This window comes from Anguilla anguilla, chromosome 15 (genome assembly GCF_013347855.1).
Source record: "Anguilla anguilla isolate fAngAng1 chromosome 15, fAngAng1.pri, whole genome shotgun sequence".
Lineage (NCBI taxonomy): Eukaryota > Metazoa > Chordata > Actinopteri > Anguilliformes > Anguillidae > Anguilla > Anguilla anguilla.
This window is the reverse complement of record NC_049215.1, coordinates 24,736,182-24,762,108: the sequence shown is the minus strand read 5'-3', so window position 1 is coordinate 24,762,108 and position 25,927 is coordinate 24,736,182. Positions and strand designations below refer to the sequence as shown.

The 25,927-nt window shown below is 40.6% G+C and overlaps 2 protein-coding genes across 8 annotated transcripts in view; one reads left to right on the top strand and one right to left on the bottom strand.

The window, feature by feature from the left end:
- The window catches only part of LOC118214382 (synaptotagmin-like protein 5), a 44,294-nt gene extending 27,325 nt beyond the window's left edge, over positions 1-16,969 (bottom strand). For all 7 annotated transcript variants that reach the window (XM_035394292.1, XM_035394294.1, XM_035394295.1 and 4 more), the window contains exon 1: positions 16,805-16,969. The gene's annotated coding sequence lies outside the window, so the exon portion shown is untranslated. The remainder of the gene's footprint in view (positions 1-16,804) is intronic.
- A 1,179-nt stretch (positions 16,970-18,148) lies between these two features.
- On the top strand, positions 18,149-24,447 carry LOC118214561 (dynein light chain Tctex-type 3-like). Its single transcript, XM_035394634.1, has 5 exons — positions 18,149-18,287; positions 19,146-19,187; positions 19,348-19,471; positions 20,361-20,438; positions 21,670-24,447. The coding sequence occupies exons 1-5, from the start codon at positions 18,261-18,263 to the stop codon at positions 21,744-21,746; spliced, it is 348 nt and encodes a 115-aa protein (XP_035250525.1). The 5' UTR covers positions 18,149-18,260; the 3' UTR covers positions 21,747-24,447.
- The last annotated feature ends 1,480 nt before the right edge of the window (positions 24,448-25,927 follow it).

The following is a 25,927-nucleotide window of genomic DNA, read 5'->3' as shown; positions in this document are numbered from 1 at the left end:
TTCTCTCGCTTTGATCAAGCTAAGACATTCTGGAATCTTCCAAACAACCTCCTTTGCTTTTTATCTTACTTTTTATACAGGCACCCTGAATAACAAGGGGAGAGACTCAGAATAGGCCTCCCATTGGCTGACCTTGTTCAGTATAGCCCTCTTGTGGGAATATGAACTGGAAATTATTTGTTCTGCAAGTCTCCAAGTCCCTGAGAACCTGCAGTTGCTGAGGCTTGGCGCATTTGATTTATTAAAAAGATAGAGAGCAAGAGCCCAGCCATAATCAATGTTTGTTTGTTCTTTCCCACTTCAAATAATAATCACAAAAAATGTATTAGTTAATTAGATTTGCTGTCATTGTCAGGTTCAGAATATATTTAGTCCTGAATTTCCTAAATATCACTGACTTTTTCTAATACAATAATAAGCTGCCCGTGGTTCTACTGTCACCATGGTGAGTTCCTGAATCATTACTAACACATGATGAACATTTGACAAACACAGGACTGTGGTAGGTCCTGCTACTGTGATGGTTGCCAGTTTAGTGACACAGTTTATGATTTGGTATGGAATCCTAATAATGACTGCAGATATTCGGGGTGGCGAGTACAAAGTTTGGGGGACAGCAAAGACAACTGTGCCATAAGCCGTAGTAAGGGCTGTCAGGTGCCCGGTTTCCAACCTGAAAGTCCTGTTTTCAAATTACTTGTCTCGGTCCAGTTTGTGGTACCAATATTTTGGTTGGCTGACCGGCAGGCAACCTGTAACAGTGGTCCAACTGTGACTACCAATGACACACAGCATTCTGCTTAGCCTATTCTCTGCTCGTACAGATAGCTTGCTAATAGTATTTTATTGCAGCACTAAAGTTTAACAGCTGTGTGGGAGTGTTTATGCAAATAATAGATCAAAATTGATTGGCTGCTTTGACTGAAATCCAGGAACTGGAGTCAGATCTAGAGCCCAAGTGAACTGGAAAAACCTGTGTTTTACAGGTTTCTTATTTTACCAGCTTATTTGGGACAAGTTAGACAATACAAGCGACCAAGCATTCAATAAAACTTCAAACACGTTTTTCTTTTAATGGAAAAACAATGATAGATTTGCTTCTATGTGATGGAAACACTGACTGTAATATTTTGCCTCCAGTGCAGCTGAGGTTTCATGTACAATATCACTTTTGGATACAGGAAGTGTGAAAAACCATTTCAGAAAACAGTTCACACACTCTCTACGAGGAGGCTCTTCCAAAAACGAAGATACAATTAATCTGGATTTCCCTGGCGAAAGAAACACTGCATGATCTCAGGGGAGCAAAAGCAAACATTTGCCTTCGAATAACACATCCCCCAGAGGCACTGAAAAAGGGAGCACACTGCCAATGCTGTTAACAGACTGTTATCAGAACAAATGGAACTTCAAATGGAAATTCAATCCAGAACTGTGCTCCAACACAGTTTGTTTGATAACACGTTTTCCTCAAAAAAGTTCAAAGCCCTATCTTCAGCCAGTTGCTGTTCAGCAGTTAAAGTGGGGAGAACAATTTAGGATTAATAGGGGATCTGGGCTATTTCTCAGGCTAAGTGACAGTTAAGGAACAGACCTGCTCCTGTGATGTCATAATAAAAATTGACCAACTGTGATTTCTTGTTATGTTACCACAAAGACCTGGGTCTGTTCTTCCTTTTAAAGCTACTTGGAATATGTGCCTGTTTTCTGGCAAATAATGATTTCACATCATTGCAATGGCACCACTAATCTCATCAAACTGAACAAAAAACTAATCTGACAGAATTGGAAAAATGACAAGTCTGAAAATGTTTGAATAAAAATATATATTGAATTTCCGATGGAATATAGATGAAACTGATTGCCAACATATTTAAGCGATGTCATCCCTTTGTGTTGTGTGAAACTGTTAAGCAACATCATGATTTCTATTGCCTCGTGGCCTTAAACAGCATCTGGGTGCATTTTCAAATGTAAATTCATATTAAACTTGATTTGACTAACTAAAGTGCCATGAGGATGGCCATATTGTGAAAAGGAACTTTTTATAATGAATGAAAATGGATTAAGAAATGGGATATTTTTCAAGGCACAACATGCTGCTGAAGATAAGCACAAGTGGAAACGACTCATTGCATCCTTATGTCTCGCCCGGGATGAAGAGGATAAATACAATATATTGGCTAGATTACTATTTCAATGAACGTTAAAAAACACACATGCATTGAACAAAATGGGGTGGTGTTTTTCCTTATAAAGACACATTTTGAATATTTAGGGCCTAATTTAAAAGATTTTTTTTTACATGGAATAGCCCGGAAGGAATATCCTTAATCTCTTAGAATCCCTTAATAGTTTTCTAAATTCTCACCAGCTGCTTTCTCAGTCTCTCAGGAGATGTGCAGGAGAATACAAGCCCCACAGAAACCCATCTGCTAACCCAGTGTCACCTGTTCTCTTGGAAGAACAGACAGCTGGCTGGCCACAGCAGGCCTTCAGTTATCCTCAGTTCGATACGTTCCTGTTCAAGTAATGGAATTATTTTCCCCCAGACCCTCCGCAGATATCTGGGAAGCAGAGATGCCTCCATTGTGCTCTGCTTTTGGGTGGGGGGGGGGGGGGGGGGGGGGGGGGTGGGGGGGTTGGTGCCTCAAAAACATTACATCCCTACAAAATGACAGATGTTGCACTTAGAGAAACATCATGAGGCATGGTGATATTGGCAATTAGACAGCTGACACGTGGAATCAGTCCCAAGGGAGAAATTCATTCCAACTGCTGGTGTAACTTTTATGACCATAATTGCCATACAATCCTCAAAGTAAAGCTGATGCAACATTCAACCATTTGAACATCCTGTCTATTATAGTGACATGGACTCAAATCCAAATGCAACTATAAGATTCATTTGACATTTGAACTCTCCACTTGCCATCCTCTGAAATCTTTGTGAAAATCTTTAATTAACTTGCCAGACACCTAAAGGCAACTTCATAAAGTATATCAGGGCTGTTAACATTCATACCCACAAGTAAGCTCTGTAGCTGTGCAAATGGGAATTTAGTAAAAGGAAGAATATTACACATACAGTTTGACTCTCTTGATTAAAGTTAATTAGCTGCAACACAAAGACAATATTTGAGCAGGCTGGTTTTCGTAAAGCTGTTAGTTACAAATGTACTCCTGCAATCAGCACTACTGTAGCTCTAAAGCCAGCTAAAGCCGTTTAGCAGTAAATCTATTAAATGCAAAAGGTGCTGACTATTTTTGACCGAGGGTTATGCCAGAGCACAAATAGAATCACAGCACAATGTGTCAGCACAGACCCTTATGCATGAAATAGCTGGTGCTGATGAACTTCTCAATTCATTGGAAAGAAACCTTTATGACAGTTGTATCCAGAAGTAAGCACCCCAGCTCAAAAAAGAGAACTCTTTCTCTCCCTCTCATTCTCTCTCCTGCTGTCAGGAAAATTATACTCATTTTATTATTGCCCAAAAAACATAATCGCAGTCATATCAGTTTCTATTACCAGAAATGATCCCTGACTGCTTCTGAAAGGCAGTATCTTCGTGTTCCCATTAAAGGTCACGTTTGTTTGTTAAACTGCCAATGCAATTTTAGGTATGACAGCAGTGAGCAGCCTTTATCTCACAAAAGTGAACATTTTCAGATAAACATTGCAGGTAGGCATGAATTTCCCCAGTATTTTAATGACACAGAGATTCAAGATTCAATTTCTGATCTGTGCCTTTTTAGTAATCTCAGGCATTGATCTACTTCGCCTGTATTTTTCATGTATGACAATTTCATTTTTATATAATAAAGAACTGGAACATTGCCAGGCCAGAAGCTGGGAGGGCTTAGAAAACGAGAATGTGCATATTAAGCATGAAAAGGTTGAATGATGGAAAGCTTTTGTGAAGAAACCACATTTCTGGATGTGTTGGTGTGTTGATTTTCACTGTTACCTAGTACTTAAAGGGGAATTGCACTTTATAACACTTCTGTTTCTAATGACTGATATTGTCCTTCTAATGAATGTGTCGCCCTTCATTTTTCGATTAGTTATTTCATTTTAAATGTCTAACGTTAGAAACAAAGACCTATTTTTTTTATTAGCACAAGTCCAGTCTAGTCATAGTAGTACGGTTTCCGTTTTTTTCTTCTTCTTCGATTTCGTTTCGCGGCAAAATCAAGAAGAACCGAAGAAAAACATTCCGTTAACTTAGCGTTGAAATCTAACAAACTAACGTCTGCTAACTTTTGTTTGATGTGATATTGGTGTAATAATGAGGTGAATTGTACCCGGTTGTTATAATGCTCCCGTTAAACTTGACTTGAAAGCACATTTTCATAGTTTTCCATGCGATACAACTTTGTGCCAGACATGGCTGGATGTAATCAGACACCCCAACATAACAGCCAAAGAAGTTCGCAAACGAGGAGTAAGGGTATACAGCGACCACTTTGAAGGCACCAACTACCAAGGCGACCGTCTGAAGCCTGGAGCTGTACCCACCGTTTTCCCATCGTTGGTCGAACCACTCGAGGTAGGTACTACGCGGGCTGGCTAACGCTATCGCGTCTGTCTGTGATACATAGGATGTCTACCACCAGTTGCCATTTGTCCTGGGAATAGCCTGTGGTTCCTCAATCTCGGCCCACTCCTGACCCACTCTCGCACGATCAGCCTGCAAATTAGCCAGCTCTTCTTCTGTATATTCCGGCTCGAATTGATAGGGCACAACAATCCCCTGATCAAAAACAAAATCTCCTTCGTCCTCAGACATTTTCAGTTTCGCTAGCTAGCAGTCATACAACACTATTTCTACGGCCAACCTAATGTTATTGTCTGCAGGTACGCCCACCTCAGAAGTTGCGCAATGATACGCATCCTCGAGTTTGACACTAAACTGCCTGGGTCTACTTCCTGCATTTGTAAAGGAAAACAACAAAACAGCGTGAAATATTAACATAATGAAATAGCTAATCGAAAAATGAAGGGCGACACATTCATTAGAAGGACAATATCAGTCATGAGAAGCAGAAGTGTTATAAAGTGCAATTCCCCTTTAACAGATCAATTAAAACAGCTGATGTCACAGTAACATACCTCACCTGGTTTCTTGGGTATGAACCGGTTCGTGATTATAATGTGGACATGCAGACCATATTGCCATGCAGGACCAGTGTTGGGTAGCCCCAGCCTAGTCAATGCTGTCCTTTTTCTGACCCATATAAGACCACAAACCCCCCGAAAAAAAAATAAATAAATAAATAAATATATTCAGAATTTTCATTATTCAAATAATGTTTTGTGTGCTGCAAAGAGCTATGCCTAGAATCACAAGAAAATGAACCACTGTAAATCTCGGCATTCTAATTGTGCCAGAAAAAAAACTGTCTTCACTAGGTCCTTGAAGGTGCTGGCAACAGCAACTTGCTCATTCTTTACAGTATATAGATTTGTTCCAGGGCAGTCTGTAAATTACATAAAAACAGCAGCAGAACATCCGTTAGCGTAAATGGAAAAGTGATTTTGAGATTGCTTTATCAATAAACTTACATTGACCCAAGAGGAAATGTAATTATAAGAAGGAAAGGAAACCAAGATTGCTTGTTCCGAGACCAGTCTGGCAGTGTTATGAGAGCCTCCTGTCTGTTGACAATATCCTGGGAGGAGATCCCTGACTCCTCTCTCATTTGAACACATGAAGTATATCACTGAAATATCCATTGTCTATCTCTGTAACCCATCAAGACCCAAAAACTTCAATTAAAACAGAATGCAGCAGCAACTAATTCTGACCCACACAAAGTCATGTGATCACATATGATCTTTCTGATTCTGTACAAGCTACATTGGTTGCCCGTAAAATGCTGGATACCATTCAGAACTGCGGTTATTGAATGAACTTAGTTCTGGCAAATCTTTCTGACCCCCTGCTGGGCTATTCTCTCACTCACCTCTGCAAGGCAACTGAACTGAAGTTTGAAGTTTCCAAGGGCCCACAATGGCAAACGGTGAATCTGAGGTTCTTGACAATATGCATCATTTGTAACTGTTTTCTATATAATGCTCAGTAAGGTAACTTTGAGTATTTAAAAATGTGTTGGACAAATAAAATGTTAAATTATTATTATTATTTTCCCATATTGTCCTACAGATTGTCCCATCTATCAGATCCATTTTTTGATATTCAAATTGTATATCAAAATAGCCAATGGCAGGGGGTGAGACTGCAAATAGTATCCCTCTCTTTGAAATTAAAGACAAAAGCAACATCTCGGGCAAAATGGGAAGTGTCTTTGTTCTCAGGAGAGCTGGCGTGCTGGGTGAAATGTGTGAGTGAAGTGAGAGCCAATCAAATGTAACAACTCCTGCCCATGCGAATAATCAGCTCTCAGCTGACTTCACACTTGAGCTTCGCACTCTAGAGAACATCGCAGCCTCGCCACCTCTTCTTCCATGAGAAATACGCAGAGAGACACAGCAGGCCAGTGATCTGCTGAGAGCACTCACGCTTCACAGTGTGCAAACACTGCCTGCTGCGGCCAGAATGTGGGAATTAGCCTCTGCGCTTGGAATATCGAGAATCAGTCACAGAAACGATCGGATTGTTCTTTGTACATAAAGAACTGCTTTTTTGTTTTGCCATTTTCTGTTTATAAAAGAAACTGAAAACGGAAAACAGGCTTTGAAAATCTTCTTCAAAGACAACTTAATATTGTTTTTACAGAATCAGATTCTCTTGTGAGTTCAAACCTGTGGGGTAAACGATAACCGCATATGATATTTACCTGAATCCAGTACCAATTTTAGGAATGCTATAAATAAACTTTCATAAAGATTACCCTGGATCTTGCACTATATTACGCTGGATCCTGACTATATTACCCTGGATCCTGCACTAGATTACCCTGGATCCTGCACTAGATTACCTGGGATCCTGCACTAGATTACCCTGGATCATTGCACTATATTACCCTGGATCCTACACTATAATTACCCTGGATCCTGCACTATATTACCCTGGATCCTGCACTAGATCACCCTGGATCTTGCACATTATTACCCTGGATCCTGCACTAGATTACCCTGGATCCTGCACTAGATTACCCTGGATCCTACACTATATTACCCTGGATCCTGCACTAGATTACCCTGGATCCTGCACTAGATTACCCTGGATCCTGCACTATATTACCCTGGACCCTGCACTAGATTACCCTGGATCCTGCACTAGATTACCCTGGATCCTGCACTAGATTACCCTGGATCCTGCACTATATTACCCTAGACCCTGCATTAGATTAACATGGAGTCTGAACGCCGGTTTAACACACCTATTTATTTCTGAAAAGTGGACGCTGGTACAGTAAATTAGTCATACATAGACCCTGCACTTGATGCACACTGTGTACTCTAGTAACTCCATGGTATAACAAATGACTGGTATGGTCCTCAGGGGCTGGTGGTCGGGGACGAAACGAAAGCATTTCACAGGGTGAGTACACTTCAGGGCAATACAGAGGCAATACAGAAATGACAGAGCCACTTGTCGATGCATCAATGTCTCCGTACACAGACACAAAGGAAAAGATCCAGCTTATGGTCTGATACAGCACAGATTTATGGGGTAAGCACAATATAACTTCGAATATTCACTACCCTCAAATAAATGTCCTTTAAAAGAGAGTACCTTTGTAAAAATTCTACAGTTGGACAGAAGATTTGAATAAAAGTGCTCACAATAATCTGCTGCATAGATAATGAGGATTTTGTAATAAAAACCACACTGATTATATAAACTAATAAGAAAAGTGTAGCATTCGGTTTATCAGTGAAGCGGATTGGTCTCAGCTGTGCCGGCTGATGGAGAGAGCACACACACCTGGGCTGCGTTAACTAATCAGCCCAGGTGCTTAAAGGTGTGCTGCTCTCCACTGTTCGGGTCTAAGACCAGGAGCTCACACTGAGAGCACGTTTCTTTATTTAGTGTTTGTTTGTTTGTTTGTTTGTTTGTTTGTTTGTTTGTTTGTTTGTCTGGGCAAGACAAATGTAAAGTGAACCGCCACTGAAAAGTAGGAGAAGCTGGTTCGCTGGAAAGCGAGCCAGTTACGAGCTGGGAACTGAGAAGTTGCCTCAGTTTTATTTCTTTTGTCTTTGTTATTTTAGTTTGTGGTTTCAGTTAATTGTTTTTGCCCAAAACCCGTGAGGGGGAAAGGTGACTGTTAGTTTATTTCATTTCGTGTTTCGCGTGGGTATATCCCGGAATTGCCGCATCACCCTCCCAGGGGTGTGATGCTGGCGCGTGACATTTTGGTCCTGAAATCCGAAAGGGAGCGGTCTTGGTGTAAACTGAATTGGCCTTAGACTGAATTCTGGGGCTGGAGATGTGTAGCATTCAGGCCGCGGGTGAAGCGGACTGGTCTCGGCTGCGCCGGCTGGTGGAGAGGGCACACACGCTTGAGCTGCGTTAACTAAACGGCCCAGGTGCTTCAAGGTGTGCTCCACAATTTGGGGCCAAGACCAGGAGCTCTCACAGAGCAAGTTTCTTTATTTAGTTTCTTTATAGTTTTTTGCATGCGGGAAATTGAAAAGTTGCCGCTCTTTTGCTTTCTTTTGTCATTGTTTTAGTTCATTGTTTTTGCCTGGAACCCGTGAGGGGGACGGGTGAAGGTGTTTATTTAATTTCGTGTTTTTGTGTGGGTGCGCTGTCTTTCTCCATGCGACAACCAAAGGTGTTTTCCGGAATAGCCGCATCTCCCTCCCAGGGGTGTCACGCTGCGGTGTGACCGCAAGTTAAGAGCTTCTATTTTTATGTGCATAAATCCTTCAGTATTAATTAAAATGTAAGCACTCTTATATTGTGTAAAACACTATATGACCTGCATTCAAATAGGAAAAACTGCCACTACTCTTCCTATTCATGCTTCAAGAAGGCTTTCTGTTATATAATCTAATTTATTTTCCTCAAGCAAAAACTGATCATTATATTCTCTATTACAAGCTTTTTAAAATCTTTAAGTATATATTTAACGCAGCATATACAAAGAACATCTTTTTCCTCATTAAGAAAACATTTTTATTCTAAACAAAGTTTCTGGAATTGCCCATTTTATTTCACAAAATGAAGGATCACCCTGTGTGAGCCGCTTATAACCAGGCCATTTGGCACAGGGGAGCCTCGAACGCATTCTTTGAAGCGGTCCACCAGTTTTATCGCCCCAACAATTCATTTTGCCCCTGCTGTGGCTTCTGTCTCCTATTTACAGTCCCTGGCTGCTTTTCAACATCAGTCTCACAGAGACTCATCAAAGCAGGCCACCACATCATTCCCAGCCCTGTGTCGCCATATAATACAGGAATGGTGTTTACAACCACTGGATCGATAGAGCAATCGATAGGGGACTTCCTGTGCTAATGTCATTGTCTTGCTCTGCAGTGAGTGAACTAATGACTCTGCTTAATGGAACTTTTGCAAACTGGGTCCTCTGAATTTCAAATGTCAGCACGCACATATTCCTGGCAAATGTCTAACCATAGGGGGCCATATTTTAAAAAGCTCCCAGTATATTTTGGTTTATTTCACACACTGAGTAAATAAAAGTGGCATGGTGTTCAATTCAGCCAAGAGATGTTTGAGAAGATCCTTTATGTTTGGGTCTTAGACAGCCGCTGGGGAATCCGAATGACAGGAAGGAGTAGCAATCAGAGTCAGAATATCTGTCCTTTAAAGTCAAGCACAAGCCACTGGCGTTTAATGCAGATTTAATGCACCATTATGATGTCACTTCTTCCTTCCGGGACGCTTGAATTAACAGACAAACGGACTCTGGGATTCCCTCGTATTACTGGAATGGATGGATGTAGCCGTATTCACGATTAACAGGATGAGCGTAGGCACTCCATTACTCGGTTGGAGAAGGCACTCCATTGCTCAGTGCCTCTACCCATCGTGTTAACTGTGAGTAACTTAAGGGACAGGGTAGTCGATGCATCAATGCGTTAGCGTTAGCGACTGAACGCAAGGCAAACAAATCTGCGCCAAAACCTGCACCAAGTGGAATAAAGCAAGGCCATTTTACATGATTCATAGCTTCATCATTTGCTCGGCGGATCCCATTATGCGCATGACGGATAAATATATCCGATACTAATATTTTCTGTTCTCATAACGCATCTAGTGTGTGAACACTATAGGACGTAGCTCAATTAATACACAACTCATGTCGCCTCAAATTCATCAAATTTCATGAGCGAGAAGCTAACAATGTACAATCTTGCCATGCAGTAAAATAACAGCGGATGAGAAATGTAAAAATTCAGCTACAGATAACAGCTGTGAGCAGTACATTTCTCCATGGAGGCCATAGTGTACAGTAATTATCTAGAAAATGGTCTATGCAACAAGATCACAATACTTTGAATGCATTAATTAATCATTGCCTGTTTCCATACTGTTGTGTTGCGTTAGGAAAACTCCACAGACAACACAAGATAATATTTATATTTAAAAAAAAACTCTGGCTATTTTAATTTACTCAGGAAATAGGTCTAAATACTCAGCACCAATACTATGTAATATCATGCACTCTTATTTGTGGTTGGGACTAGACTCTAAATAAGGTTGAAAACCAAGGGCATAATTTACTAACAAGGCTAAAAATTCTTAAGCATAGTTGCAATTTGCAGCAGTGACATATTATTTAAAATATTGCTACCACTACTCCTCATTTGTACTGCATGTGTGGAAATTACACCAACTAGCAGTGTAGTCAGTGCTGATTTCAGAGCAAGGGATGGCCTACCGGAAGGTGTAAAGCTGTGAGATTCCTGTTCCAGATCCCTCAGCAAACTGGAATAAACCAGAAGCTAGAACATGCAGAGCATGCATTAGGAGCGGCGTATCATTGATCACATCCAGGAACTCTACTGTATGAAAAAAGAGCCCACAGGTTTTCATAATGTTGCTTTCCCCCCAAAAAAATATCTGGAAAAATAATGTTTCACTTCAACTTAGTCTCTCTATTAAAAGGGAACTCTGCCACATCTCCTCTGAGCACAATTTATAGGAGTGAAGTCAGTGAACTCATTGTTTTCTCCAAGTGTTAGAATGAAGGCATTTCCCGCTATTGCAGCCAGCCTTGATCAATCACATTAGGCGGTTCGTGCACATTTATCTATGTACTGTCATCTCAAATTACTGTTCTCTCATGTCAGAACTCTGCAGAACGTACACTGCGGCCTACGCAGTACAAACCCAAAGCAGGTTCCACTACACCCATTTAGGTACAGCAATACTCAGACATATGAATAAGTATTTTAGAAAATAATGTGCTTTATAGTGCATGGAGACTTTTGTACTGCATTTACCTCTCACCAACAAAACTATAAATCTACCCCTAGCTATACTGGAATAAAGATACTATAAACTATAGCTTTAATTTAACCATTTCTCATTATACTTTATCCTCACATGAAATATAAATTTAAGCAATTGTTTTTTTTCTGCAGAGAGCACAGAATATTTTTTATTTATTTCAGCAAATGTATAACATATATTATGTAATTATGTAAGGTAGGAAAAAAAAACAATTTTAAATGCATGAATTATTGATTCACATTTAAGAACTGCCAAATGTGCCAACAGTGTGAAATGAGGCCTACTTCAGAGTAATAGTTAGTTGCATCATAAAAGGTTTGTATGGTTGATGTCGTGTACAGCATAGCTTGTAGAACAAACATCTCCTGATAAAACTCTGAGAATCAATATTTCAGGCATCTTCATTTTCCAACTGAGCATTCAAAAGAATGAATGAATAATTTAAAACAATGTGACAATCTTTGTTTCTTGTGGTCAGAGGAAGGCTACAGAGGTCAAACAAGGACAGCTTACACTACAAGCTTGATCTTTTCTGTTTTATCATCAAGAAGACCAAAACTGGAAAGACAAGTTCAGTGTGAATCCTAATACAGGGAGTACCCATTGATTACTGAATCGTGGAAGATTGCATGGTCAAATGAGTTGCATTTAATCATGGAAGACAGCAGAGGTCAAACGGGGGAGTCAGAGAGAATGTCCTCAATCTGTTCATATCCCCCCGGGAGAGATTTCAAACGTGCTCCACATGAGAAGTTTGTGTTTGCGCTTGAGAAAGTCGCCACTGCAGTGGGACGCAATATCCTCACTGTCAGGTTTCTCACCATGGCCATTTTTAATCTTTATTCTGGGACTTTCGGTCCTTGAGCAGGGCAAAACAAGAAAGATTACAATCTGGGGGCTGCACGGAGCCTCGTTCTGATATTACATCGGCTTTCCGCTTGGCGATGCCCCCCCTCCCCCACCCCCGGGCCCGCGCAGGCCGTGACCGACGAGCTCACAGGGCGATGCATAATTGGCTTTCGCAGCATCGTCTAGGGAACAAAGTTTTACACTGCCTGTCTCTTCGCACAAGAGGGACCATTCTGATCAGTCTGGTAACTGAAATAGCCCATGAATTACAAGGGAGTGAATAAAAATATCAAAAATAGAACCTTTTGCGTCATGTGTAAATAATTCTGACACGCATAGACTGAACAGGGTGAAACCCCCCTTTCTGAGACTGAAAGAGTTGCACTGTCTGTGAGAGCAGTATTGGTATTTTTCTCATTTTGCTCACACACAACCTCAGTGAAAAATTCTGTCAAGGGGTTCATGCCGACACAAATGAGAACTGTCTGAATGCGTGAGGGAGCCCCGTCTCACGTGAAGGCGTGCGGATAATTCCTGCCGCCCTTGGCGAAGCCGCAGAGATCTGCTGAGAAACGTTGGGTTCCTTCGAGTAGTGCTGGGGTCACTCCGCTGCACCCTTGGTTTGCGATAAGCGCTCTCTCATTCCCAGGCCCTCAACCAGAAAGAACACAGCGCTGAGACTTAATCAATGAGTCACCGGGACCAGATGCTCTGAGACTGTCGCAGTGTCAAGGTCTTGCGTGAGGGCAGCAGACCAGAATCTGGTCCAGGACACAGAGATTACACTGCTTCTATGCTCTATGCGTCAAATGGTTCCAATGTGTCGCTAATGGACTGCTGTAGTTTTAACCATTGACACAATGTCAACCGACTGAGCTTGTTTTCTCCACAGGGAAAATCGCACGGACCTTCACCCTTTTACGTTAGCCATTTTCAACATCCATCCATCTCTCCTCCAGATCTCCACCTCTTATACCTCTATATTTACACCTTCAAGTTATCTCATTTCTGCCTCTGAACTGAGCATCTTCTTATTCTATCTTGGAAGATGAGAGGAGGTTCTTGCACAGGCCCACAGCAGCCATTTTATTGCTGCTAGGCTGAGTTCTAAATTTCTAGCACTTTCCAGAAGATGAAAGAAGATGGTATCGGTGCAGATACGGGTTCTTGCGCTGGCCCAAAGCTGCCATATGATTGGTTGCTGCTAGGATGAGTTCTCAATTTCTAGCACTTTCCAGGAGATGAGGAGATGCCATGTGTACAGACGCAGGTGCTTCTGCAGGCTGTTTTCATTTAATTAAAACGTGCATCCTACTAGTCCCAAGTCAGTCTTATTGCATCCATGCTGGTTTACCCAAGCAAATTATTATTTTTCCTTGTTGAAAATATGACAGAGGCTGGGCTAACATCCACGACCTTTGACCCAGTGCTGCTGTTCTTAGCCACCCACCTGCACAGCGTTTAGAAAATGCTACAGTCCAACCCTGTACCATCCACTGGCTGAATGGGAGAGAAACCGCCTCACTGCACCAACAGTTCATGGTTCAAAAATGCAAAAGCAAGTGGGTGGACTGCCAAAGACCGCAGGGACAACCAATCAGGGATGACATAAAGCAACAAGTGACTGTGACCCTGCCTGCTGCAAAAGTGAGAATTCTACATTGTCTGTTATTTCTTCCCAACCGCCTCCCTGATGCAGTTACAGGCCCGGGTCCATACTGGAGTCTAACACAGGGGCGCACAGCTACATTCCTGGGGATTGGTGTGTGTGTGTGGGGTTCAGATTCTAACATCTTTTAATATACCTTATTGCCTTATATCTTATAACCAGCAATGTTCCTTTATCAGACCATAGTGAAATATCATCAAAGTGTGCTGTCTGCAGCTGTAGCTTATGATTACTTTATGAAAATTTCAGATCAAACTAAAAGGACTACATTAAATAATAATAAGCAGGAGTTGGCAGTCCCAAAACAGATCGGCTCTCTGCGGGCACCCTTGTTTCCTTGATCTTCATAAGTACACATCCAGCGTGTGCAGTTCTGAGCGAATTCCTCCGGTGTGCGGTGTCCCCACCTGACCCCTTACAGAGCACTGTGTGTTCTCTCATAAAAAATGATGCCGGGTGTCAGATCATGGAACCGTGCAGATACGAGAGCTCCGATTGGCCTACAGCAGAGGTAGACAAGGAGGGCTGTATCCCTTTAGGAATTTAATGATTACTTCTGCTCTTAATTATTTAATTGGTTTAATCACGTGACCTGACATTTTAGCTACATTTATTGCTCATTTATAAGCTGATTAATGACAGTTAAAAACTGTTGTGGTGCCCCTATTGAAAATATCTTACTGTGTTCTAATCTATATGTTGGTGAATACAGATAATTACCTATAGCAATTAAGCCAGGGTAATTGCTGGAAACAAAAACCTACATAAACACCAACCCTACAAGAGTGGAACTATCCACTCCAAACCATAGTATCTTGCATTTACACACTAGTAATATAACATTCATACAGTACACCCTCTGTCTCCATTGTACAGAACTGCCCTACATCTTCACCACATTACATTCCTCTGGTTTCAATCACACCTACTCAAATTACCAATCATCTCTCTCTAGGCTCTGAACTTCAACAAACTCCAGTCTGAGTGATTGGCAATCTCAAATAGACATAAAAATAGAAATGTTGACTTTTAGCCACTGAAGTGATTATTTAAATGCTTGTATATGACCAGATTGGGAATTGCAAAAGAAAATGTCTTCAGTTGAGCAGTCCATTGTCAGCACAGGGACAGTAAAGTACAGTGTCAATATCACCAAATTCCTTTCAACAAAATTCCCTTCAATGGAATCATAGAGGTTCCATACTAACAGAGGACTGTTACAATTGAATGCTTGATTTTCAGAGACATTCAACTCTCAGTGTGGTTCTTGCATATATGAAAATGGAATATATGAAACCCATTTATACTTAATTGCTGTAAGATAAGGTGTTGCCTATGACATTAAAATATGAAGTCGTTGGTGAATTATTTGCATGCCAATGTTTTACCTGCAACAATTAATTTACACTTGAGAGGTATGTAACAAACACAATGGAAAACAACACTAAAGATTTGGATGTACAAATGGTTTTGCCATGACAGATCAGTGCTTTATCTATACTTTTATTTTGAAGGCTAGTGCCAAAGACATTCGGGGAAATTACGCCAAATCCCTGTAGGTTGTTTTCTTGGGTCTTTGATTCCCCCCCCCCCCCCCCCCCCCCAAGAGGCCACACCTTTTCCTGATAATGTTTTGGCCACAACTTGGCATAAAACTCCCCTGTCAGAACAAGCAAGATGGTTTTGTCATGCTTACAGCCTACTCCTAACATTATATATCCATTAGTTTTGAAAATGTGCAACTTATATTTTTTATTAATTCATTTATTTTTATTGCAATAAAATACATTAATAAAATGTAATCAAATTAAAATGTGTTACTTATCACCGATCACGCATATAATTGCCTGTGCATGTCCATAGGTATGGGTGTAAAGCACGTTTATAATACTAATACTAATAATAATAATAAACGATTATAATAATTATTATTATTATAATCATCATCCATTTCAGTTCATATGGATACGTCATCTATCATACTTCAACCTCGTTTGTTCCGGGGAATTGACAAATATACCTGCACATCCAAAAACATTAAATTATTAGTGCTCGCTTCTGAGCATTTAAAGCAATAAGCCCTATTAGTCCAAGACGCGCGCACAGTCTGCTGTAGCTACGTAATATTCACGGTTGCCTTGTAGGCTATATGTTTTCAGAGACACGAACGTTGTTCATCCGCTCTGAGCTACAGATTGTTCTCTGAAGCTGCTCCATTAGTTTTGAACATTGTGAAATGTACCACTGGAGGCTGCAACGTCAACTTCCACGAGACTGTTAATCTGTCATAAAATGGGATGTCATATTCGATTAAAATACTTAATAATGTAATAAGAGCCTCAAAGTAGGTTATTCATACCTGGCACCGAGCCGCAAATAACTTTTTAGACAAAGGAGCCCTTGAATCAATTCCCGACACAAAAGCTTAATTCGAAACAAAAGAAATGCATAAACCTTATTTGCTGCATTGCACCTCCAATTTACATTTATGTCTTCAGTTATTAATGATAGCTTCCCGTAGGCTAAACATAGTTAGGGCACACGAAGACGCATTAGTCCATATTCGATTGAAAAACAATGTGCTTTGGTGCTACATTATGTTACAGTGCAGTCTGTGTAATGTACAGTTTGTCGCATGTCGGCATTGCATGTCGGTATGCTGTTACGGAGACAGACTCAATCGCGAGAAAAAGCAGCAATAAAATGACACTGGCCAATAACGTGGTCCTGATTTGCGAAGTCAAAACGTGAATCTTTGATAAACTACCACGACACCTGGCGTTTCATCTATCTCTAGGGCTCTCTCGATAGCGCACTTAACCAGGCAACCTTTCTACTGGATGAAAAATAAATATTATCCTTCTCAACGGTGACAGGAGAGAAAACATCTTACCTGTGTGCCCAAGGAACTCTTCCAAATAGTTATTTAAGCCACCTTCCTGTCATTAAACTAAACGTACAAGAGAAATCATACTGCGACGCCTGTGTCTGATCCCTGTTAGAGTACCCTAATGTTTCTATCCAGCCTGTGAAAGAACATCACGGAGAAAGCGGAGCAGCAGCCTGCATTTTTACTGTGGAGGCGTGGCAAAATCGGGGGAAGGGAATAGCTGAGTTATCCACACACCTACGCACCTGCAGAGAAACTTTGTCGTGTTTAAAAATCTTGACAGCGCTTCATTTGTATTGCTTCGATACTGTAGAGACGACTGAGTTGTGTGATCTTTTAGTTTAACCAATAACTGATTTAAGACGGATTGATGGTCCAGTCTTGGCCCTGCACCTTCAGGATTCGGCTGTGGCACTCCGCGACCCTCAGAACTAGATAATCAATCCATAATAAAAATGATGACACCCTTTTACTTATATGCATTTTCAAATGTATAGGCTACATTTTGGTCTAGTTCAGCTGTTCAATATTTTATGGACCATTTGTCTCAGCATTCCACGTTGGCTTACCAATGGCTTCTCCCTTTTGTCAAAAATATATAATTCTTGCATATTATATGTTTTTACCATAACAGAAACAATATCCAAAACAAACTCAACCAAAAAGTGAAAGCTTGAAATACTTTGGCGCTTTTTCCGATAGAGGAATATGACCGATCAACATCACATTGAAGAGTGCGTTTTTTGGAATGTGTTTTCAACATTACAAGTCAGTGTTCTAGAACTCAATTTCTTTCACTTACCAGTAATTGTTGTTAGCCTACATCAGCACAAAAATAATCTGTTAAGAACATTCTGATCGCACATTTGTGATCTTACATCTTAAAGAGTTAAATTCGTTGATAGTTGTATCTTTCCCCCATAAAATGATGAAATACATTTTCTGCTAACGGTTCCCAAAATGCCAATACATGTAGCAACAGACATATAAGGAGGCCAAAGTCCAATCTAATATTTGCCAATCACCAAATATATTTGGTGTTACAAATTACACAATCTAAATATGTTTTATAGCATTAACAGTCTATATTAGGCTAATCGTATTGTGTGAATATCTGTATAACATATAATGATTGTATTTTCTTATTTAATTATTTTAAAAATTATGATTAGTGAAATAATTCAACCATTTATTAGCTATTTGCGCAGAAAAACATCTAGCAAATAGCCTTATTTTCGTTTCACGACCCCATAAAAAGGAAACTATATGAATACTCCTCACCACTAGGCGGCAGTAATCAAACTTCTTCCCCAGAGTTTCAGTTTATACAGGGCTAATGTCTTGGCTCACAGTTCTTGACCATCAGTTCCCAGAGTGACAGCTAAACAGGAACCCAGGCAGTGGAAGTGTGAAGAACGATCGGAATCCGTTGAACTTCTCGCTTTATTTTAAAAGTAAAATGGAAGAATATCATTCAGGCGACGAGGTAGAGATTTCTGTGAGAGATTATGACAACATGTATTTCATTATTTATGTTGGGCTATCGCTCACATAGCACAAAGAAGGTAGCAGCTAGCTACAAAGCTAATGTACTGATTTCAACTTTTGTGTTATGGTCAGGTCAGATGAGACAATATTGACAGAAGCACAAGCATTCGTTTGCTCATGCTGTTGAAAAAAATGTTCAGAACTGTGCTGATAATTTTGTGTTTCGCACTTGTTTAAATAACTTAGTTCATGAAGGGGCTGATGTCATGATCTGTATGGAACCCCATGGGTGTGGTCATTGCAAGGTTCCACGCTACTGACGCAATGTTCTGCGGTCATCTTCAGATAGTCAGCTGAAATAATTACTATAGCTTGCAACAGTACACTGGCCTGGCGAGGATGACAACTTTTGAACTGGGGGAAAAAGTCTCGAACTTCGCGAGCCTATGTGTCTAGAGAGAGGCAATAACATATCACCGCCCGGCAACCGGCTTATTTTAGACTATGCATTTATGTTCACTTCGTATTCTGTCTTTTTCTTTTATTTTCCAGTTATGAAATGCCAACCCGTCCCCGAAAGCAAATTGTATACATTTACTCCATCAAATGGGCTACGCTAGATAACGTACATAGACTAATCATGCACGAGCGTGAAAGTTACGAGTGATAAAAGTTGAAAGCGGCTGTAAATCTAGGTCACAGATTTTTTTTCCCCCGTCTCTGAAGTCTGCAGACTCACGCCACGTCAAACGTATTAACTTGCTGCGGTTCATAACATGAAGTATTCAAAGTGATGCTTGCTCTCATAGCGCCGATATGCATGACCACTCTCACTATTTTCCTTTGACATTTGTAGGTGTCCTTCAGTCCAGATGAAGCGAGTAACCTTGTTAAAGAGGTAAATTAGCCTGTTATTGTTGTTGCTCTAGTGAATTTTGACTCTCATTTTCTGAAGCATTTGGCTGTAAACTGGAGACTGCACACATTGCTCTTATTTTATTGTTGTTCTGCGAAAGTGCCTTTCCTTGTACATACAGTGTACAAATTTTTTCTTTTAGTGTGTCGAGGGCATCATTGGCGGGGTTGACTATAACCAGGGCAAAGTCGGCCAGTGGACAGCTAGCATTGTGGAGCAGTCCCTCACCCATCTGGTTAAGCAGGGGAAACCCTTTAAGTACATCGGTAAGATAAGCAACACAGACAAGAAAAGGCAACCTGTCAGTAAAAGGTTCATCTTAAATAACAGACTGTGTATGACCACCAAAGCAATATTTATTATATGACCACCAAAACAATATTTATTATATGACCACCAAAACAATATTTATTATATCACCTGCAATATGGACCATTAGATTTTCTCTGTCCAAATAACTGCTTTAAATGCAAGTCATGTATTTATATTCATTTTAACAATTTGTCTGCTGTGACCACAAGTTTTTCAGTTGCCTTGTTTTCAAGTGCATGTCCTGATTCCTGAGACAGAGAAACATTTTAGATTTGTATGATTGAAACAGCTACCACATGGATAAACGTGGCATGAACATGCTGTGGTTTTTGATTACATAATTTGCATACACAGTCCACAACTGTGTATATGCTAAATTTACATGCAAATTAGTCACCTGACCACCGCTAGCCATTTCTTTCCAATGGCTCTTTCCCACATGTTTTGGGCCACTTGGTTGTGGCACTAAGAAAAAAAAGCATATTTGAGTCACTTAAATCTAAATAATTTGGTTGAAAACGGAAGGCTGTTTCTCTTCAGCTGTTGTGAAATGTTTTCCATTAAGAAAAATTCTGTGCCCTTTTTCACGGGGATGTAGCTGTGACTACCAAAATTAGTGCATTGGGAGAATTTTACTGATATTTCAGTCTTTAATTTAGAAATGGGGGACACGCCAAAAGAATTTCACTACATTGAATAAAAAAGTTATCACCAGGCACAAGCCATTTCCCCTCAGTGTTTTTTAGAGCTTGAGACTCCCCTGGGCAGTGACACTGGCATTGCTCAGTGTTTCTCCGTGTTGTGTTAGTCCCTGATGAGTCACTTTGAGTTGTGCCCCCACAGTGAACTGCGCGGTGATGCAGAAGAGCGGGGCGGGCCTCCACACGGCCTGCTCGTGTTACTGGGACACCACCACCGACGGTAAGCGCTGAAGCTCCGCCCTCCCGCTAACCTTACCTCGCGCGCAGTCGAGTTCACTGGCAAGTACTGAGGTACTGTCAATGGAAGCTCATCTGTGGGGCTGTCATGTCAGCTAATCATTATAGAATCTCGATGTTTAAGGCACCGATTGTCTCACAGAACGCTGTCCGTGTCCCTGTGAATCTTCAGAGTCGCGTATCTTTCTTCAACAGAAGATTCTGCTGCTGCCTCCTCTTGTTCTCAAACCTTAATGATGGACTGCAGATTAAAAAAATAATAGGTGGCATTTATAAATGCAAGCAAAAAGTTAAAAAGTGAAATTAGTTTGAAATTGCCTGAAATGAAGCTAGCCCACAGCCACATTCTGTGACATCATTACCTCACCTCTTTGCTTTGCCTGCTCTCTGATTGGGGTACACCATCACAAGAGCCTGCAAAGAAACTAAAGCACGCCGGCTATCACTGTGTTGCTCCTGGGTGCAGTATCTGCTTTCGCAGCCAAAAGACATCAGCCTTCATTAACTTCACTGTCCTTTTTGTTCATGTGCATCCATTTTGGAATTGTAATTGTAATGGTGTGCTTTATGGTTTTATATGGATATTAGCCATATGAATCTTATTTGTATTATGGTACTACTTAATTTACATTTAGTGCTTTTATTAAAGGACAACAAAGAACGCGGCTACAATCTAGTTCCATTATGGACAGTTTCAAACTAATTGTTAATTAAGTTTAACTGTAACTCGTTTGCATGCAGCTTTAATGGCTTGGATGTCTTGCATTACCTAGGTGTGCTCTTGTGGGGTTCAGGCTCAGATCTCTGTAAAGCTTATTTGTAAAACGTGATATACAAATAAAATTGAATTTAATTGAATTGTCATCATAAAAAATAAAAATATAATTCTCCCAGACTTGCTGAAATGCAGCAGTTCTGCTTTATCCAAACCCTCTGCTGTAGCTCAGTAACCCCACACACGCAACAGGGTGGGGAAGTGCAGGTTCCTCCGGCTGGGCGTGCTCCACCCCGCTACTGTAACCGCAGTAACCGTGACAAAGGAGGAAGCGGCTGAGTGCACTTGACAATGGACAGGCATGAGATGGGGGGGTGGGTCCACAGGGCCAGGCATTCCAAACTTGGGTGAAGAAAGTAAAAACAGGGTCAGAAGGTTAAGTGAGCATGAGAAGGACGATGACGCTCATCACTTGACTGCGCTGCTTGTCGTTTCACAGGAAGCTGCACTGTGAGATGGGAGAACCGCACCATGTACTGCGTGGTCAACGTGTTCGCCGTCGGCCTGGCGATGTAGCCCTGCCACGGGGGGGGGGGGGGGGGCGGGGTCAGAGACTGGGCAACACGTGCAAAGACTCGCAGGGGAACCACCAAAGCCTTCTAAGACCTGGTGCTGGACCGCAGAACGCAGAACCTCACCCGCGCCGCCGAACAGCCAGCTCAGACGGCGATCGCTCCTGGGGCTGCTGTTCGCTTTTCGCACCGGCTGATCGTTTCATTTTATGGTTGTGTAAGGCCTCCAGGCAAACAGACGGTGTGCCACCACTGTTATTATCATCATTGTGATGTAAATGTCATTTTCCTCATTTTAGTCCTGAACACAGAGAAGTTATACATATTGTTTGCGTCTGGCTGGGGGCAATGTAATCTATGATCAGGTTGAAACGTTCTTATGAATAATTCTCAAGCTTTTGTCAGTTCAAATATTACACACACTCACACACGTATGTATGTGTGTGTGTATAAATATTATATATACTATACATACTTATTTATAGCTATCACTTTTATATATTTTTCAAAAAAAAATGTAATTACTATAGTTAACCTATTTCACCAGAACAAGTAAGTACATGAAATGATGAAATAACGAAACCTTTCTGTTAATTTTAATAACCTTCAGAATTGTTTCATGGGTTTATGTTGTTTTCTACCCCATTGCGGTGCATGTCTAATCAAAATGGCATTTATTTAGTTCCAGAATAGGAAAAAGATGAATGGATTTGATCAAGCGGTTACTGTAGAAGGGTGTGACGGGGTACTTGCAGTCTGAAATGCAGCATGTTCGTGTTGGTCTGCCGAAAGTTGCCATGTTTTAGCATCTCCATAGATTTATCCCATCATTCCTTGCTGGGAATATTTTTGATGCGTCTACCCCTTAAGTGACATGAATGTTTATGTTTTATGTGATGGTAGAAAGCCTGCTTTCCTGGATTTGGCTCCAGGTACCCCCGACGTGTGCTTAATGAGTTTAATATTTATGATAGTGGTTATTGGGACAAATTTCTTAGACCAATCACGCTATTTGCAAAAATAATTTTATTTGTTTTTGCAAAGATAATGTAACCTGAACAGACGGTATTTCCCTAATGCAGGGTTGGAGTTGTGTTTCTTCAACCTGGCTGCCTCCCTGTAATTAAAAGAAAGAATACTGTCCCAAAAAATGAACAAAACCACCTCTAGAAGCATTTAGATTTACATCTCTGATGCTACTAAATTCAGTCTGTCAATCACACTTTAACCTTTGTTTCTGTGTGTGACTGCACCATCTGGGGGAGGTTGGTGTAATTGCAAGCTAATGTTGCAGTTTTACCATGTTTTAACCATATTATTATCTCTTGGTCCTAAGCTGTAAAATAAAGGGGGAAGGACTCAAAGATTCAACACATGCAATCTGAATGACCGGCTTCTTTGAAAGGTTCAGTTTTAACATAGTTTTTTCTTGCATTTTTTTGTCGTTGTGTTCTTCCAGCCAATGGCTCTACTTTTCTTCAGTGTGAACTCAAGACAGTGGCCAAATGGCCTTGGTTTTTTTGAAAGTACAAAAGCGATTTCGGTTATTAATCCATCGACCCACTTGCAGAGCAGTTACTCAGATGTCAGAGCAGTTACTCAGATTTTATGGCTTGGAAGGAGTAGTGCTCTTCTTACATGACCAGATATAGCCGTTAATGTCTGAACTGTTGGACAGAGCTGTGCTTTATGTGAATATAAATACTTTGTGAGGAGAGCAGTAGCCCAGTTTTGAAAGACAGATTTAGTATTCACAGCAGCCTGCCTGAAATACTGTATTCAGCCAATAATGTATAAGAAAAGTAATGTACTCAGCCAATTGTTGCATTAGAATGAGCTCTGGACAATGCATTGTAAATAAAGGAGACAAGCATACTGTACCTTTCTTTTAGAGGCTTGCGTTTGTAGGACATGGAAGTTCCCCAGTGTCTGCAGACATTGGGTCTTATGGCATCTGCACTGTTCAGGCATTTGGAGACGGAGGCATGCAATGCAAAAGGGTTGCCAAAGTAGGGGGATTTTGTCCCAAATGCAGGCTTAAAAAAATAAAATCCATAGTTATGTTTCAGAGTAAAAGTATGGCAGTCAAATATTGATGGGGAATTCTATTTGTAATGTGGATTTTAGGGGAATCGCCTAAAAATATCTGGCAACAGTGGTTTTCATTTCCAAGCACTGACTCTAGGCCAGTTATATGTCCTTTTCCCCCTCACAATGGTTGGATCAGCAGATCCTGGATCAGTCTTGGGGGAAATGCATGCTGTTTGCTGGAACTGGAGCAATGCTGTAAATAAAGATTGGTAAAACATCGTATGGGTCTGCTTTTTAGCATGCACTGTACCAAAAGTATTATTTTTATATATTTATCAATATCCACCACTCACAGATGTGCATATTCTGCATCTCATGGTATGCATATCTGTGTAAATAGCACTCCTTAACCCTTTGTTCCTTAGACAAAAGATAATGACTAGCTGGCAGGAGAAGAAGACAAGGACTTCTTATTCTAACTACATACAATGTCTGAGAAGTACTATGTGTAACTGAAATATCAACTGACACCATCTTATCCAACCAGACCATAGAACTGAAATATTATCCGTTTACAGATGTTTGAGATGATTGGCATCCTGGGCAGAACTTTGAGCAGAATCTCTCTGTGCGGTTGCTGTCTTCTGAACTCAAATTAAAATGGCATCGAAACTGCACTTCTGTCTTTGCCTGGCGTTTCTTTGGGCCACAGCATAAAATGTCTCACTTCCTGGTTCATCCCAGTCCTTCAGCAATGTCCTGTATACAATGTGCTTCTTCAGCCATTTTATCTGTTATTCTGTATTATTAAGATGTTCAAATTGTTATAAGCCCTCAAACAATTTACAAAAAAAAAAAAATCTTTAATTGATTACATATTTTTATGACAGAAATATATAAGGGACAGAAAACAACACGGGTAAATACTGTTAATCTGATCTTTTATCAGTTACCATATACAGTACATATTCCATCTTTCATTAATGCAAGGTGATGTCAGACCCATCTTTTTTAGGCATTTAGCAAACGATCCATATACAGCTTGAGTCTGTATTTAATTTATTTTACTGGAAGTTGGAATGAAAACTAGAACTTAGTGTCCCCAGAACTAGTGCTGAAAAAACAAACACAAAGGATATCTTATAGTATCTTATAGTAATAGTAAGTAGTAAACAACAAACTTCATTAAAACAGCAAAAAAAGTGTTTTATTGATGTGCTTATTGTTTGCATTATAGCCACTAGGTGGTAGCATTGAGCAGAGAATGGGCTGAATGGTACCCAAATGTACTGTACAGTAGCGTGACCTGGAGTCTAGGTCGATTCTATTTCAGTCAGGGCAGTTCAGGAAATACATGTACAAGTCAGTGAATTAATTGCAAAATCCTCATATATTATTATGGAAATTTATGGATTCATGAATTATTTATGAATTCTTTCCTGAGTTGATGAGTTCAAATGGAATTGACCCTAGCCATGGCCTGAATTTAATAAAACTCAGCTAGGCTGAAGCACTGAATCCCAGAAAGGGTGAACATTTACAGCCACATGCATTAAGGCAATAATCATATGAATGAAATATCATATTTAAAAAATATATCAATTGTGAACTAGCATTACATTACATTACATTACAGGCATTTGGCAGATGCTCTTATCCAGAGCGACATACAACAAAGTGTATAACCATAACCAGGAACAAGTATGACGAAAACCCTAGACAGAAGTAGTACCGGTCAAAGTGCAGGGAACAACCGCATAGTTCAACTTGAACCCTGAAGGTTAAACTGATTAACACTAACACAACGAGAACGGCAACAACGCAGTCTATGGAAAAAATACAAGCAGTAGTTAAGACAGTTAATGCACCTAAATCACCTACGAAACAGCTGCCTAGTTACAACCCTAAGCTTACAGTCATTTACAGGGGGGTAGGGAGGGATGGGGAGAGGTGCAGCCTGAAGAGGTGAGTCTTCAGTCGTCGCTTGAATAGCTTTTAAATAACGAGACCAAACTTAAACAGGGAAGTATTAAACCAGCGGCGTTTGCAGCAAACAAACTGGTGAAGCCATTTTTGTCAGGCGGTTTCCCCATGGGTTTGTGCAGGAAACCACATTATGAAATATCCAAGTACAGTGGACAGTCTCAACAAAAG